This window comes from Zeus faber, assembly GCF_960531495.2.
Source record: "Zeus faber genome assembly, chromosome: 6".
NCBI lineage: Eukaryota > Metazoa > Chordata > Actinopteri > Zeiformes > Zeidae > Zeus > Zeus faber.
Genome location: NC_137201.1, coordinates 23,805,123 through 23,819,339, shown reverse-complemented (window position 1 = coordinate 23,819,339; position 14,217 = coordinate 23,805,123). Strand labels below are relative to the sequence as shown.

The 14,217-nt window shown below is 45.9% G+C and overlaps 1 protein-coding gene across 1 annotated transcript in view; it reads right to left on the bottom strand.

Annotated features, from left to right (window-relative positions):
• The window catches only part of kcnq1.2 (potassium voltage-gated channel, KQT-like subfamily, member 1.2), a gene marked incomplete at its 5' end in the record, with an annotated part of 186,345 nt that overhangs the window by 132,245 nt on the left and 39,883 nt on the right, over positions 1-14,217 (bottom strand). The window contains one exon of the mRNA XM_080002890.1: positions 12,169-12,231. Within this exon, the coding sequence (XP_079859016.1) occupies positions 12,169-12,231 (63 nt within the window). The remainder of the gene's footprint in view (positions 1-12,168; positions 12,232-14,217) is intronic.

Sequence of the window (14,217 nt, the reverse complement as noted above, 5' to 3'; positions counted from 1 at the left end):
AACATTTGCTGAATTGAAAATAAATTCTGATGTATTTTGTACCGTATGGTAGCACCGAACACTGCATTTGAATCATTCCATGCACTATCCCTGAATAAATGATTTGTTTTTGTGTATGTTCCTATGTCTTTTATTTGTAACGGTGCAAATTCCAATGTATTTTTATTACAAAAGGTGAATCAACTTTGAAACTTTATTATACTTTTCATTTTCAAATTCATTGTCAAATCATGTTACACAAGGGCTGCCAGTGTAGTTAGTGTGAATGCTCTACTGGATTCAGACGAGTTTGGGGACCATTTAATTGTTGGTTCTATTTGAAATGTTTAAAAATCCTGTGTTTATTATATCAAAAAAATAATATTCACAAGTATGAATAATTTAAAGGGAGCAATACAGTTACACTACATTACACTACAATACATCACCATGACCACACACCAGCATTGGGCAGGTACAACCACATTTTTAAGAGGTAACAGAAAAGTGTTAAAATGTATAATATAATACATCATATTTTATTTTATAAAATGTTGTAATTTATTATATATTTCTTTGTATATATATTTAATGAATTATTATATTTTTTATTATATAAACTATTCGATTTCGATTTTTTATTTTTTTTTATTTGTCAGAATGTGAAATGGACGACCAGAGTGTAGGGAATGCCCTGATCATTTGATGTTGGGGAGGAAAATGAGTTGAAAGCGCAAAGCGGTCCCAGTCAGGTCTAATGACAGACTGGGACGGGCCAGACACCCCCCACCAGCCTCTTGTCTGTCTTGGCATCTCCCCCCGTGGAAATACCCACATAAACCCTCAGGCTACTTCAGCCGTTTATTGTTTCACTTTGATTTTATAGCAAATCTTTATCCGCTGTGGACAGATATGACCGGGTAACCGTGGCACGCATCTCTAAATTCCGTGAAGTATAATAAAACACAGATAATAAAAGAATAATCTAGAGATAAAGCCCGACTAAGAATAGGGTCATTTCGGGGTGTTTTCAAGCAGTAACGCGGCGCACGGTGCCTGAAACGGAGAAGACTTGTGAGGTTTTTCGAACACCCACGGCTTTGATCCGCAGACACTTTTCACCCGCCTGACGCCTCCTACAGGCTTATACATAAAAAGGATAAAACAAAGCCGTAAAGTTACAGTAGCGCTGCAGAGTCCTTTACAGCACATATACACCAGTGGGAAGGGGTCGCCCTTTCAGCACCAGAGGAGACTTATTTAGGGGCTTATTAGTCCCACTTACTGCCGCCGTCCCTGGGGGAGTCTCTATATGGCTCCTATTAACAGCCGTACACTATGGGAGCATGTGTGTGTGTGCGTGTGTGTGTGCATACGTGTGCGTGCGCGATGGGTGTGTGTGTGTGTGTGTGTGCATGTGTATGTGCTCGTGTGTGTCTGTGTGTGCGCTTGAGCTTTCAGTGTTTCTGTGTCATGTGCATTCTATGTGTATTTGAGTGTAATTATGTGTGTGCTTCCAGCGTGTGTGTGTGTGTGTTTTGTGTGCATTCTGTGTGTGTGTGTGTGTGTGTGTGTGTGTGTGTGTGTGTGTGTGTGTGTGTGTGTGTGTGTGTGTGTGCTTTCGATGTGAATGCGTGTGCCATGTGCATTCTATGTGTGTTTCCGGTGAGTCTGTGACGTGTGGATTTCGTGTGTGTAGATGTGCATTGTGTGTGTGTGTGTGTGTGTGTGTGTGCGTGTGTGTGTGTGTGTGCTTTCGATGTGAATGCGTGTGCCATGTGCATTCTATGTGTGTTTCCGGTGAGTCTGTGACGTGTGGATTTTGTGTGTGTAGATGTGCATTGTGTGTGTGTGTCTGTGTAGGCTCAGACTCGAGCTTTGCTTCCCCACTTCACAACATCTGGCTCCAGTGGTTTTAACGGTCTGTGACTGATAACCTGCCGACTGCTTCTCTATCTACACGGCACAAGTAAGCTTGTCATTATTTTCAGTATTTTCACTTTCTTATCTCTTTCTACGATCCAGAGTGTCAGGAGATAAAACCGCGAGGAACTCTGCGGGTTTGGGGTTTTTCTCAGATAGCGGGAAGTGCCAACGTTTCAGTGCGGTGCAAAACTGCGAGCAAGCGGCAGCGACGCCCTTCAGCTGCGAAGCTGCTGATCGCCCTGCGATAAGAGTCAGCCACGGGGTCTCTGTGTGTTTGTGTGTGTGTGTGTATGTGTGTGTGTGTGTGTGTGTGTGTGTGTGTGGGACGTGGGTCAGATGAGGTTAGAGCGGTGACAACAACGACGTAGAAGGACCAATGTCACAGGGAAGTTCACGTGAGAGAATGAAAAACCAGAGCCTCCGTGGCAAGTCGGCTTATTAACAGGAAGCGCTTGCTCCACCGTGCCGGGAAAATCCTCTGTCTACAATCAGCTCGCACGCTTTCTCCAAAATGTCCCCATCTGGGTTCCTGCGCTCGTGCAAACTTCTCGCTGTATTCAGCTCCCTCGTCAAACTCGACATAACAATGCCCTCACTTTCCCACCAATAGTGCTTGTGTTTTCCGGCGGTTGCCATGGCGTCCGTCGTTTATCTGCCCAAACAACTCTTTTCCGGGTCGAATCCATACGGTGGAATCGCTTGGGTTTTGGTTTGGATACGGCACCTAGATCCGGGTTCGGGTGCTTACACGCCACAAGAAATGGAAAGGTCAAGGAGAAATCCAGGTCCGATCATCGGATCGTGTTTACATGACAGTTGCAATATTCTGAATATTGACTTAAGTGCGTTCAAGTTCAAGTGCGTAAGTGAACAGCGAGTGTAATTGAACAGATCGATCGGTTTCTCTCTGAAAAAAAGGCGGAGGCGTCTCCGTCAATAGTTCACCTCAGAAGCAACAAACAACCTAGAAAAACAAAGAAAAAAAAAAAACACATCTCCTGGTGGAGAATGTGTTGGCAGGCCTCGAAGTCGAATGGTGTGTTTCCTACCGTGGCCTTACTACGAAACACGCAAGAGGATTTCATTCAGACAGGTGGGGCCTGCACTTAAAGCCAGGGCGTGGGTACACACACACACACACACACACACACACACACACACACACACACACACACACACACACACACACACACACACACACACACACACACACACACACACACACACACACACACGGAAATTTGTTACAAATACACATTAGGAACATGAAACATCCATAACCACACAGACATTCCTAGCTACATAAGTCAGCACCCGGTAGACTTTGAATGAATACCTACCCACATAGAATACACCCACTCACACACACCCACCCACACACACGTACACACCCACACACACACACACACACACAGTATGAATTCCAGTGTGCTGAAAGCAGCGGTAAGTGACTAAACTCTAACTCGAGCCAGCAGGTGGAGGTGGGTAAACCCTCTTTCCACAAACCGAGAGGTTGGGTAAATGGATTTAAGGTGGATTTATCCTCCACCACATTTGTATTTCAAAGCATGGACCGGAGCGATATCTCTCCACCACTCCACTCCACTCCACTCGACTCCACTGGGGCGCTCCTTTTCCTCTCCCTCTCTCCGCGGAGTCCTGGCAAGCATACGCCCCAGGGCCCACCGCCGTACACCCTCAACTCCTGTACGTGAGAGGGCAGAGAAACCACAGGGCCCCACGGACGAGCTCCGTCAACAGGCCCTCCATTCATCTCCCGAGGACCGAACACTGGGCTCTCTGACGGAGCTGCAGCACCTGGACGCAGGCGGAGGCAACATCAGAGGCTCGGCAATGGCAGAGCCGGGCTACACACCTGAATAAACCCCCCCCCCCGCGCCACACACACACACACACACACACACACACACACACACACACACACACACACACACCGAGCCACATCAAACTGCACGGCTGGCCCACCTGAAAGCCTGGAAGTCTCAAAGCCCGACAGCCTAAAAGAGTCTGAGAGCCCCAGATGATCTACAGTAGAGAAGGAAAAACACGGCGCTAAGGTAGTGCTGTTTGTGTTACTACCGGGGAAAGGGAGAGGGGTGGGGGGGGGGGAGTTTTAAAAACCTCTCTATTTATTTAATTCATGTTGAATTTACTGTAATTCCAATGGTACAAGCACAAATAATTAATAATGAAATAATAAAGAATAAAAAATATATAATAATAATAAAGCAAAAAATGAGGTAAAAAAAAGAACAGACTACAACGGCAGACTTACATTACATTACATTTTAGGTTTTAGGTTTTATATATCTTAATTTCTTAAAATTCTTTTCTGCTTATGTTTGTCATTTCTGTCTGTATTTTAATTTAACTTGTATTTATTATCCTTTTGTGTTTGTTTTCCACTGTCTTTGGCTTGGAAATGTAACCTTACAATGTTTTCCCATGTTACTAAAGCTCTTAGAATAGAACTGGTTTGAATTGAGAGAAGGAGAGAGAGAGAGAGAGAGAGAGAGAGAGCAAGCGCAAAAGAGAGAGAAAGAGCGGGAACTTGAGTCCTGTGAAGTAGCGGGAGCAGGGGAAGAGGAAGAGGAGAACCCAGTCGAATGCGGAGACACACACACACACACACACACACACACACACACACACACACACACACACACACACACACACACACACACACACACACACACACAGGAGGCGCAGGAGTGTATTTGGACAGGTGCTTCTAATATGGGCGCGGGGAGGGAGACACACCTCGCAGAGACAGGGGAAGATCTATGCCGGATCTGGGAATCCTCCAGGTTTGGGCCTTGAAACTGATTTCTCGTGGAACTCGGCCTGACAAGCGCCCGGCGGTGTGGAAGTGTGTGTGTGCACGTGGGAGTGACAAGGCAGCGACACCGACATCTCCTATGAACCCCTCCCTCTGGTGTGATATCCGTGCTGGTGTGTGTCACCCGGATACAGTATGTGTCTGACAGAAACTGTTTTTGGATTATGTGCTGATGTGAGATATAACTCTGGTCTGGCCTCTGCTGTACACCCATTGGTGGAAAGTATATTTTTCTAGTGTCTCTAGTGACTTAATTATATTTTGTTATATATTGTTATATTTTAAGTTTTGGAGACTTTGGAGACTTTTGCCTAACTACATCTCAAAGCAAATATCTATCATTTTTACTCCTGTATTAAAAATACCAACAGGATTGACAATATCAACATCAGGGCTCATAGGTCCTTATTGCCACCGCTTATCTATTTTTTTGTATGTAAGTATTTAGGATCTGCATGAGCACTCATCCAAAACTTTCAGTAGGCTATCACAGACCCTTATATCGGGGGGGACTGGATTTGACAAGAGCTTTTACTTTTAATACTTTCAGCACTTTTAAAAGCTCTCAGTACTTCTCCAGCTCAGACTCTTCATGCTTGTATTTCCTCACGTGAGCAACACTGATCTGGACTCCAGTAATAGGGGCCTTATAATCTAATTTGGAGTAATTCACTTGGTCCATATATTTAATTTGTATACTTAACCTCAAGGTTAGAGGTGATATTATGCGTGAAGGTTTTAATAACCCCGAAATAATCAAAGCGTAATTAGTAACAACAACAAAAATAATCTGCGTAGTAACAAAAAAAAAAAAAAAGAGGGCCAATCAAAACACTGGGATTGTCATTAACGACGTCCAATGAGTGTGCAACTGTTAATAGCACTCAGGCGTAATCCAAACAAACGTGTGTAATTTTCCTGCCCTTAAAACAAAAGGCAGAGCAGCTCTGACATCACGAGGCCGCTCTGCGAGGCATTCAGGGAAAACAGCAATTTCCTGAGTTTATTTTCCTTTTCTGTCCATCTTGTTTCCAGTTGTTTTTTTGCAGTCGGGCGAGCGCAGAGGACGGAGTGAGCCGGAGCCGAAAAAAACCCATCAAACCATCAGACGCCGCCGAGCACTGTAGCAGAAGGACGGTCTGCACAGTGTATGACAGGGCCCATTCGAATGGCGGCCCCGGGGGCCAAATGTGGCCCTGCGTCAGTGTCGATTGGAAGATAGAGGGTTAGCGATGAAAAATAATACAAATAAAAATAAAAAAAAAACACAAAAATTTGACCATTGGTTCAAAACTAAATGACTGAATGTCCTCCAATAAAGAGAGGTGCTTTTTTTCGCGTTGTCACACCCGCTGGAATCACTCACTCACTCACTTTCTGTCAAACCACTGTAAATTGTTAAATAGTCTGGCAGATCATGCAACGTGTTATTTGGATAGTAAACACAAGACAAAGGGGAAAAAATATTGATAAATTGGCAAAGTTACAAAAATGATCTTGTTCATAGGTAGAATAATGATAAATACCTCATGGCTTAAAGTAATAATAATAATAATAATAATAATAAAAACATGGCTATGTAGAAGCATCCACCATAAAATAATATGAAAGAATATTATTAGGATTTTTGCAGTTTGTGCATTTTCTTTTTCATTGTTTAACAAGAAGGCACACTGTTTGAACAAGAGGAAAAAAAAAAAAATTAAACGTAGATCAATTTGGATTCAACAAATGATAATTCACCAACACCGACTTCCTATTTCACGGCCAAATAAAAGTCTTCCTCCATTCTCCTCCTACACTTCACACTCGTCTCTTTTCTTTATGCAGCCGGTGCTCTCGTGTCGTGGCTGCTTCATGGCTCAATATTCACGCTGACTTAGGGAACAGCACCGAGCCTAAGCACCGCAACGGCTCCCTCAGCAGAAGCCACATGTCACGGTGGGCTCGCTCCATTCTGCCACCGTCTGAGTTCCATTTCACCATGAGAGTGGCTAATACGGCCAGTGTGACCATAATCACAGCAGACGTTTCACTGATTACATCCTCGGGCAAATATTTTCCACAGAGCCTTAGTCATCATAGCGTGCCCGGGCATAGTGTTTCCCCTGAAAAAAAAAAAAAAAAAAAAAAAAAAATAATAATAATAATAGGTATTTTAATAGAAAGATAAAAACGCTGCACTGAACTCATCCTTTTGCCACGCGTATATATTTTTCCTGCGTGTTAAGCGCCTCGAGCCGAGGGAAAGACGGCGAAAATTCCACCTGAAGCTCCTGCACTTTACAGCCGGTGCAGCCAGACGGCCTCGTAATCCGATGCCGATGTCGACGGCAATCTCTATTTATATATATTTTTTATTTGAATTGGCCCCGGAGTCCCTCCATTTTTACCCCGCTTGCACGCCGACTCCCCGGGTTTTCCAATCTGCGGTCAGGGACCATAAAGCCGGGTCATTCCTCCAGTCGCTGAGGATGCCTCCCCCCAATAAAACCCCCGGCCGAGCCTCCCACAAGGGAGTAAACACGCTGGGCTCCTCATAACAGCAGCGCTGGGGCCGTCATTAATGTCCACCAGGCAGTGTCAAGCCCGCCAAAATGTACTCTTTAATTAAGTAGTTTGTGGATAACCCTTTTACTGCGCACTGGGGTCTGGCATGTACCTCGTAAACGACGGCGCGCCAAGCCCCCCCTATTGGAGGCTTTTGGAATTAATTTGGAGGACTTGGTTTGGCAGCCAACAATGTCTCTCTCCCTCTTATTTATTTTTTATTTTTTTCCTTATCTCATTTTCTCTCCTCCTGGACATTCTGTGACTTCAACTCACACATTTTGAATTTCCACACCTCTCCGTGAAACAGTTGTAGCAGATTAAGAGCTTTTTAATTATCACTAATATTGCTGTGAGGGTAAAGTAAGAGTAAGAACATGGGAAAAAGCTCTTGGCCCCACGCCCACACCAACGCCGACACACACACACACACACACACACAGACACGCAAGCACACACACACACACACGCACACACACACGTGTGTGCACACACATACACACACACCTCCTCTGTCCAGAGAAGATGAATCAGCATGAGGCTGTTTTACTACCCCACAAGACTATGACTTTTTTCCCCCTGCTCTTGAAATTGGCAGAAAGTCAAGGAACCAGGGCACAATTTGTTCTTTTCTTTCTTTGTTTCTCCCTCTTTTCATAAAGTAGCAGCCTTTCTCCCCACAGAGCAAGAGGCCGTGGATCTTACCTCATCCATTTGTGTGTGTGTGGGTATGTGTGTGTGTGTCTGTGTCTGTGTGGGTGTGCGTGCTTGTGTGTGTGTGCGTGCGTGTGTGCCTATGTGTGTGTGCACGTTCCTGTCTATGTGAGCGCACGTGAGTGAGTGAGTGTGTGTGTGTGTGTGTGTGCACGTTCGTGTCTATGTGAGCGCACGTGAGTGAGTGAGTGTGTGTGTGTGTGTGTGTGTGTGTGTGTGCCTGTGTGTGTGCGCGCACATACATGCATGCACTGGCGTACACACGCTGACAGCCTAGTTTGTCATCCTGACATTTGGCGCTGAGGCCAAGAAACGCCAACACAATAATGCCGATGCGTGATGTCGTTTGGGACGTTGGGTTTAAATCTTGAAACATCCCCTGGTCAGCAAACGCCCGAGATCACAGAGGAGTCATGCCTTCTCCGGGTTGTGATGTACACAGCGTGTTATGCACAGCGAGAAGCTCTGTTATCACACCGACTCCTCCGTGACGACGTTCGGTTTATATCACAGTAAGCGAGGGAGGCGTTCGGCGGCAGAAGAAACAAAAAGTCAATTTGTCGGAGGCCCGCGCACAATGGGCGGCGGTTGCTGAGCAGGAAGAGGCCCCTGTGGCCCCGTAGCAGCCATGATGCATGATGGGACGCTCTCCGGGGCCATCGCTCCTCCGGCCCGTGTTTTTTTTTTTTTATTGTTTATCTGTGGCCAACTTGTAAGCCGGGGGAACTAATGAAGGGGACACCTGCAGGTGGCCCATGCAGACTTTTACAGGTCTGGGAGGAGAGGAGAGGTTACGGGGTGGGAGGGAGGGACGGAGGGTGGAGGGTGGAGGGTGGAGAGGCAGAAACCCAGCAGGGGGCATGGGGAGGGCGGGTGGGGGCTGGGCTGGGGTAAAGAAAGCACCAGAAAAGATGGACATTTTCAGAGAGAGAGGGGGGGGGGGAGGGAAAGGAGAGGAGCATTTAAAGAGAGAGCATTAGAGAAACATGAGAGGAAGAAAAAAGGAGACATTATATACATACAGTATGAACAGTATATAGAAGATACAAGAGCTCATGGTGTTTATGGGGCTGTATCGGGTTTTGACATATTTTCATGTATGTACACAATTAATGGACGTTAACGTTAAAAAAAAAATACAAATAAAAATAAAAAGGGAACAACTTTATTGGTGCAGAGCCAGACAAAGAAACAACGAGGGAGATATTTAAAAGGAAGGAAAAGCACATGGTGTGTTTAACAAGTCTTTCTTACATCCATTTGACAGTATTAATTTTGATGGTCGTGGTATTTCTGGTGGCAGCATTTTGTTTAACAATCAAACTGCCCCAAAAAAACAAATCTGTAACCCATTACAGTAACAGAGAAAACGTTCCAAAATTCCTCTTGACTGAGTGTCACATCCAAGCATATTTATGAAACACCTAAAATGACTTGAGTTCCACTTCCACCGCTGTGATTTTCCTTGTGTGACCTCAGCCGCAAAATTAAAAATGAAAGAGGGGGGTGGGGGAGGGGTTGCTGAGGTTCCGGTTGACACGCAGGTCAACTGGTGGCTGTGATGCAGCGAAGAGTTATTTTGACATGAGCGGTCCCCGACTGAAATATACTGTTCATGGTCACAGCATGTGGATGACAATGGATCCATGTGATGGACACATGCCGGCGTATGCATATATACACAGTATATAGACATATATATATATATACAGTATATACACACACCGATCAGCCACAACATTAAAACCACTGACAGGTGAAGTGAATAACATTACTCATCTGATTCCAGTGGCACCTGTCAAGGGGTGGGATATATTAGGCAGCAAGTGAACAGTCAGTTCTTGAAGTCGAAGTGTTGGAAGCAGGAAAAATGGTCAAGCGTAAGGATCTGAGCCACTTTGACAAGGACCAAATTGTGATGGCTAGACGACTGGGTCAGAGCATCTCCAAAACGGCAGGTCTTGTAGGGTGTTCCCGGTATGCAGTGGTTAGAACCTACCAAAAGTGGTCCAAGGAAGGACAACAGGTGAACCGGTGACAGGGTCATGGGCGCCCAAGGCTCAATGATGCACGTGGGGAGAGAAGTCTTACCCATCTGGTCCGATCCCACAGAAGAGCTAATGTAGCACAAACTGGTGAAAAAGTTAATGCTGCTATGATAGAAAGGTGTCAGAACACACAGTGCAGTGTAGCCAAGTACACCCCTTCATGGCAATGGTATTCCCTGATGGCAGTGACCTCTTTCAGCAGGATAATGCTTCCTGCCACACTGCAACAATTGTTCAGGAAAGGATTGAGGAACATGACAGAGAGTTGAAGCTGTTGACTCGGCCTCCAAATTCCCCAAATCGCAATCCGATGGAGCAACTGTGGGATGTGCTGAACAACAAGCCCGGACCCACCTCGCAACTTCCAGGACTTAAAGGATCTGCTGCTAACGTCTTGGTGCCGGATACCACAGGACACCTTTAGAGGTCTTATTGAGTCCATGCCTCCACGGGTCAGAGCTGTTTTTGCGGCACGTTGTGGCTGATCGATGGTATATATATAACATGCATGCATGTTTTGTTTTTTTTGCCGAGTAGGGGGGAGGATCTGGTGGAGGTCCAGATAAGGAAGCAAAATGGAAATGCTGCAGTCTGTGGCGTGACACCAGGGGCAAAACAAAACAGCTGTTATGGCAGCGCCCACTGTGGCCCAAATCAAAGCTCGGCTGCCGGAGCTGAGTTATGGGCACAACAGCCCAACAGCCCATGTGGACATGGACAGATAGGCTGTGTGTGTGTCTCTGGAACTTTCTCACACGCACATTAATGTCCAACAGTCACTCAAACACACACACAAACACAAACACACACACACACACACACACACACACACACACACACACACACACTGAATGACACTAATTTAGCCACAGGCTCAAACTCAAACAGACACACCCACAGTTAGACTCACAAACGCACGTCCCCAAATATTTATATATAATCATGAGGACAGATTAGCTCTTCAAGTTATTCTGGGCCTTATTCTAAACAACACAGATGAAAAGATGTTGACACAGTCCAAGATAATGACAATATTTTCTCCTCTAATTTGTGACGGAGGCTGGTCGGACTCACAAAGCATTTTGCGGAATGTTTGTGGGGGTCAGTCCACTGGTGACTGCCACACAGCGCACGGCAATTACACATCCAAAGAATACGCGCTGGACGAGCCGGAGATAAAAAAAACCCCAAAAACTTCACGATCATGATAATGAGCAAACATGAAAGCCTCTCACGGAGCCGGCCTCGATTTGAAACGGCACCCTCCGGGGGTTCGCGGGAACTTAACGCGACGGCACTCGTCAGATGCGCGAGGAGCCATGCGCGTGGTTCCATAAACACTGGTTGTTTTGCACAGGAGGTGGCGCCGAGTGGAGTGTTCATCTGCGTGTCGGCGATCAGAGCACCGCCGGAGAAGAGGCCGGAGCACGGACACCTGGCACGGTGCTCATCGGAGCGCTGTCAAGATGGAAACGTGTTGGCGTTCAAGAAAAATCGACCACAGGGAAAAGTCCTCTCTCATTGCTGTCACGAGAAGTGACCCAGCATCTACAGCCTACGAGCCTGATCAATTCAGGGAAGGAGGTTAGACTTTTGTCGATTTCAGCGGACTCGAGCTGAACAGAGGCTCAGATCCGCGGCCACACCCCGACGTCCTGTATCGGGTGGTATTTCCACTCGCCGTGCTATCAGGAAACACAGGCTAACCTCGGGAGTTATGGCCTGACGAAGAAAAATGCACTCTTTTTTAAAGGGAAAAGGGGCCACGCCATAGCGGCCAGCTCCTCTTTAGGATTCCCCATAAACCCCCGAAGCGGGATCATATATGCGACACGGGGAAAGACACTGTAGGAGCAATAACATTTTCCGGGAGTGGCCGTCAGAGAGGATTTATGTGAGTTTGGGTGGTGACGGATATATTTTATTGGATGTCATAGTTCAGCTCCCAGTCAGTTTTTCCATGGACCCTCTGACCAGCACAGAAAATGGCACGGAGGCCGACACAGTGATAGAGTTAACGCCAAAGGAGAAGGAGGCGGGGGAAGGATCCTGCGTGAAAGGCAACGCTGGCAGCGGGGGAGCGTACAGTACCTTGTGGAATTCAAGTGCAGTGTGGAGAGAGAGTCCTCGACCACCGAGGGGCTGGTCAACAGACTGCAAGAGAGAGAGAAGCAGATAAAATCAATGTACCAATATGTTGTCCTTTTGCGCTGGGAGAACATTTTGTAACCATTTGGTCGGTCGTGTTTCCTTGAGGAAGATAGCGAGGGAGGCGCTTGAAAAGTGTCGGACGAGCCACCTTTTCAAATTATGGCAATGATTTTTGTCTTCCACAGCATCAAGGAACCTCTGGGTTGTTGGGAGAAAGAACAGGTGCAGCGGGCAGGTCAAGGGTCCAAAGATATCAATATAATATCTTTCTATAATAATCTATGATATAGATATGCATGATCGCATATGAATGAAGGCACATGCATCAGCACTTACATGCTGATGCATGGGTGGGGTGAGGAGGAGGCCCAAAGACAAAAACATTTGAATCAATTTTAGCTTTTGATTCCGCTTAGGCAGGTTGCTATGAGTTTGCAAGAACGACAGATTACCATATCACCCCGTTCCAAGACAAGGCCGTGTGCAAAGAAACGTTATTTCACGAGACAGTCAGAATTTCGCCCAGTTGCACGATGCTTAAAATTCTTGCGCCGGGGCCTGTGGTGACATCACAGTGCAAACACAAACTCCCTCTTTACACCAGACCCTTAAAACGGCCTCAAACACTCCTCTCTTCATTGGACTTTGCATTGAACCAATGACATATTGCTCCATCAAATCTAATTAAGTCCAAGTGGCTGAATGAGCACGTTGTGTCTAAAGTGCTCCATTGAAGACCAGTAGCAGCGCCCCCCAAACTACATGATATAATGGAGTGTAAACAGTGGATGTTGTAGTAGAATTACAGGAGGGATTGGGGGGGGTCTGACCCCAATAAAGACTTGGAGCCCCCCCAAAATAGGGGAAGACAACAGGTCGGAAGGGTCGAAACCTTTACAAATCCTTCTTACCTGTGATCGTAAATATTACAATTTATTTCCCATATTCGCGCCTGTAAAAATCTTGTAATAATGCGATTTCAGACATCCCTAAAGTGGACCGTACCATTGCACTGAGCGTATTGCATATTGACCGAGCGATTGCACAGGCCCAGTGCGTCAGTGGCATGCGTGTGAGGAGAGGAGAGAGGAAGAGAGAGGATGAGAAGCAGAGCAGAATGAGAGAGGGAGAGAGAGAGAGAGAGAGAGAGAGGGAGAGAGAGAGAGAGAGGGAGAGAGCAGGAGAGAGAGAGAGAGAGAGAGAGGGAGCCAGGAGGAGAAGGGGGCTGCGTCGCAGTGGTGTAGTCTACGTCATTCACAGGTATACGCCAAATACACCCAGTGAGAAAGCTCCAGGATTTCCGTATACCCACTTAAAAATGCACAAGGATATGGAACAATGCAGTTTTGTGGCAGAACTTTCACTCAAGTGATTTTGAAAAATTTGACCTCCCCCGACCCATTGTAATAACTAACACTCTGCTTATAACACAATTATTATAATCACCTAATCACACGTGAGCTAACCAATGGTGGTTAAGGGAACCATGTTTTTGTTAAATCATTTGATTTTAGTTGTAGTAGTAGTAGTAGTAGTAGTGTCAATAGGAACAACTATTAAATTAAATGTTGACACTGTTTTGTGTCCCAGGTCTTGAGTCTTGTTCCATTGCTGTTTTGGGAGATTCCTCCCCCGTTGTAAGAGCAGAATTTTTGCTTCATCTATTGTTACAGCTTTATTTCACACCATTTGAAACATAGTTTTAGAGAGCTAGATGTTTCAAACTCATAGTGTAAAAATAAACAAATAAAAAAGTACAAAAAACACTACACATATGCAATGTACATGAAGAACCCTGAGGATCCAACTGCACCTCAGAGTCTGCAAGTCTTAACTGTGGCACAGCTATGTGCTGTGTTTAATCCCTCAATAGAAGCAATGGGCAGACACACACACATGCGCACACGCACACACACACACACACAAGCACACACACACACACACACACACACACAGATAGATAAGATCTGCGATCCTAATGTTAATGCC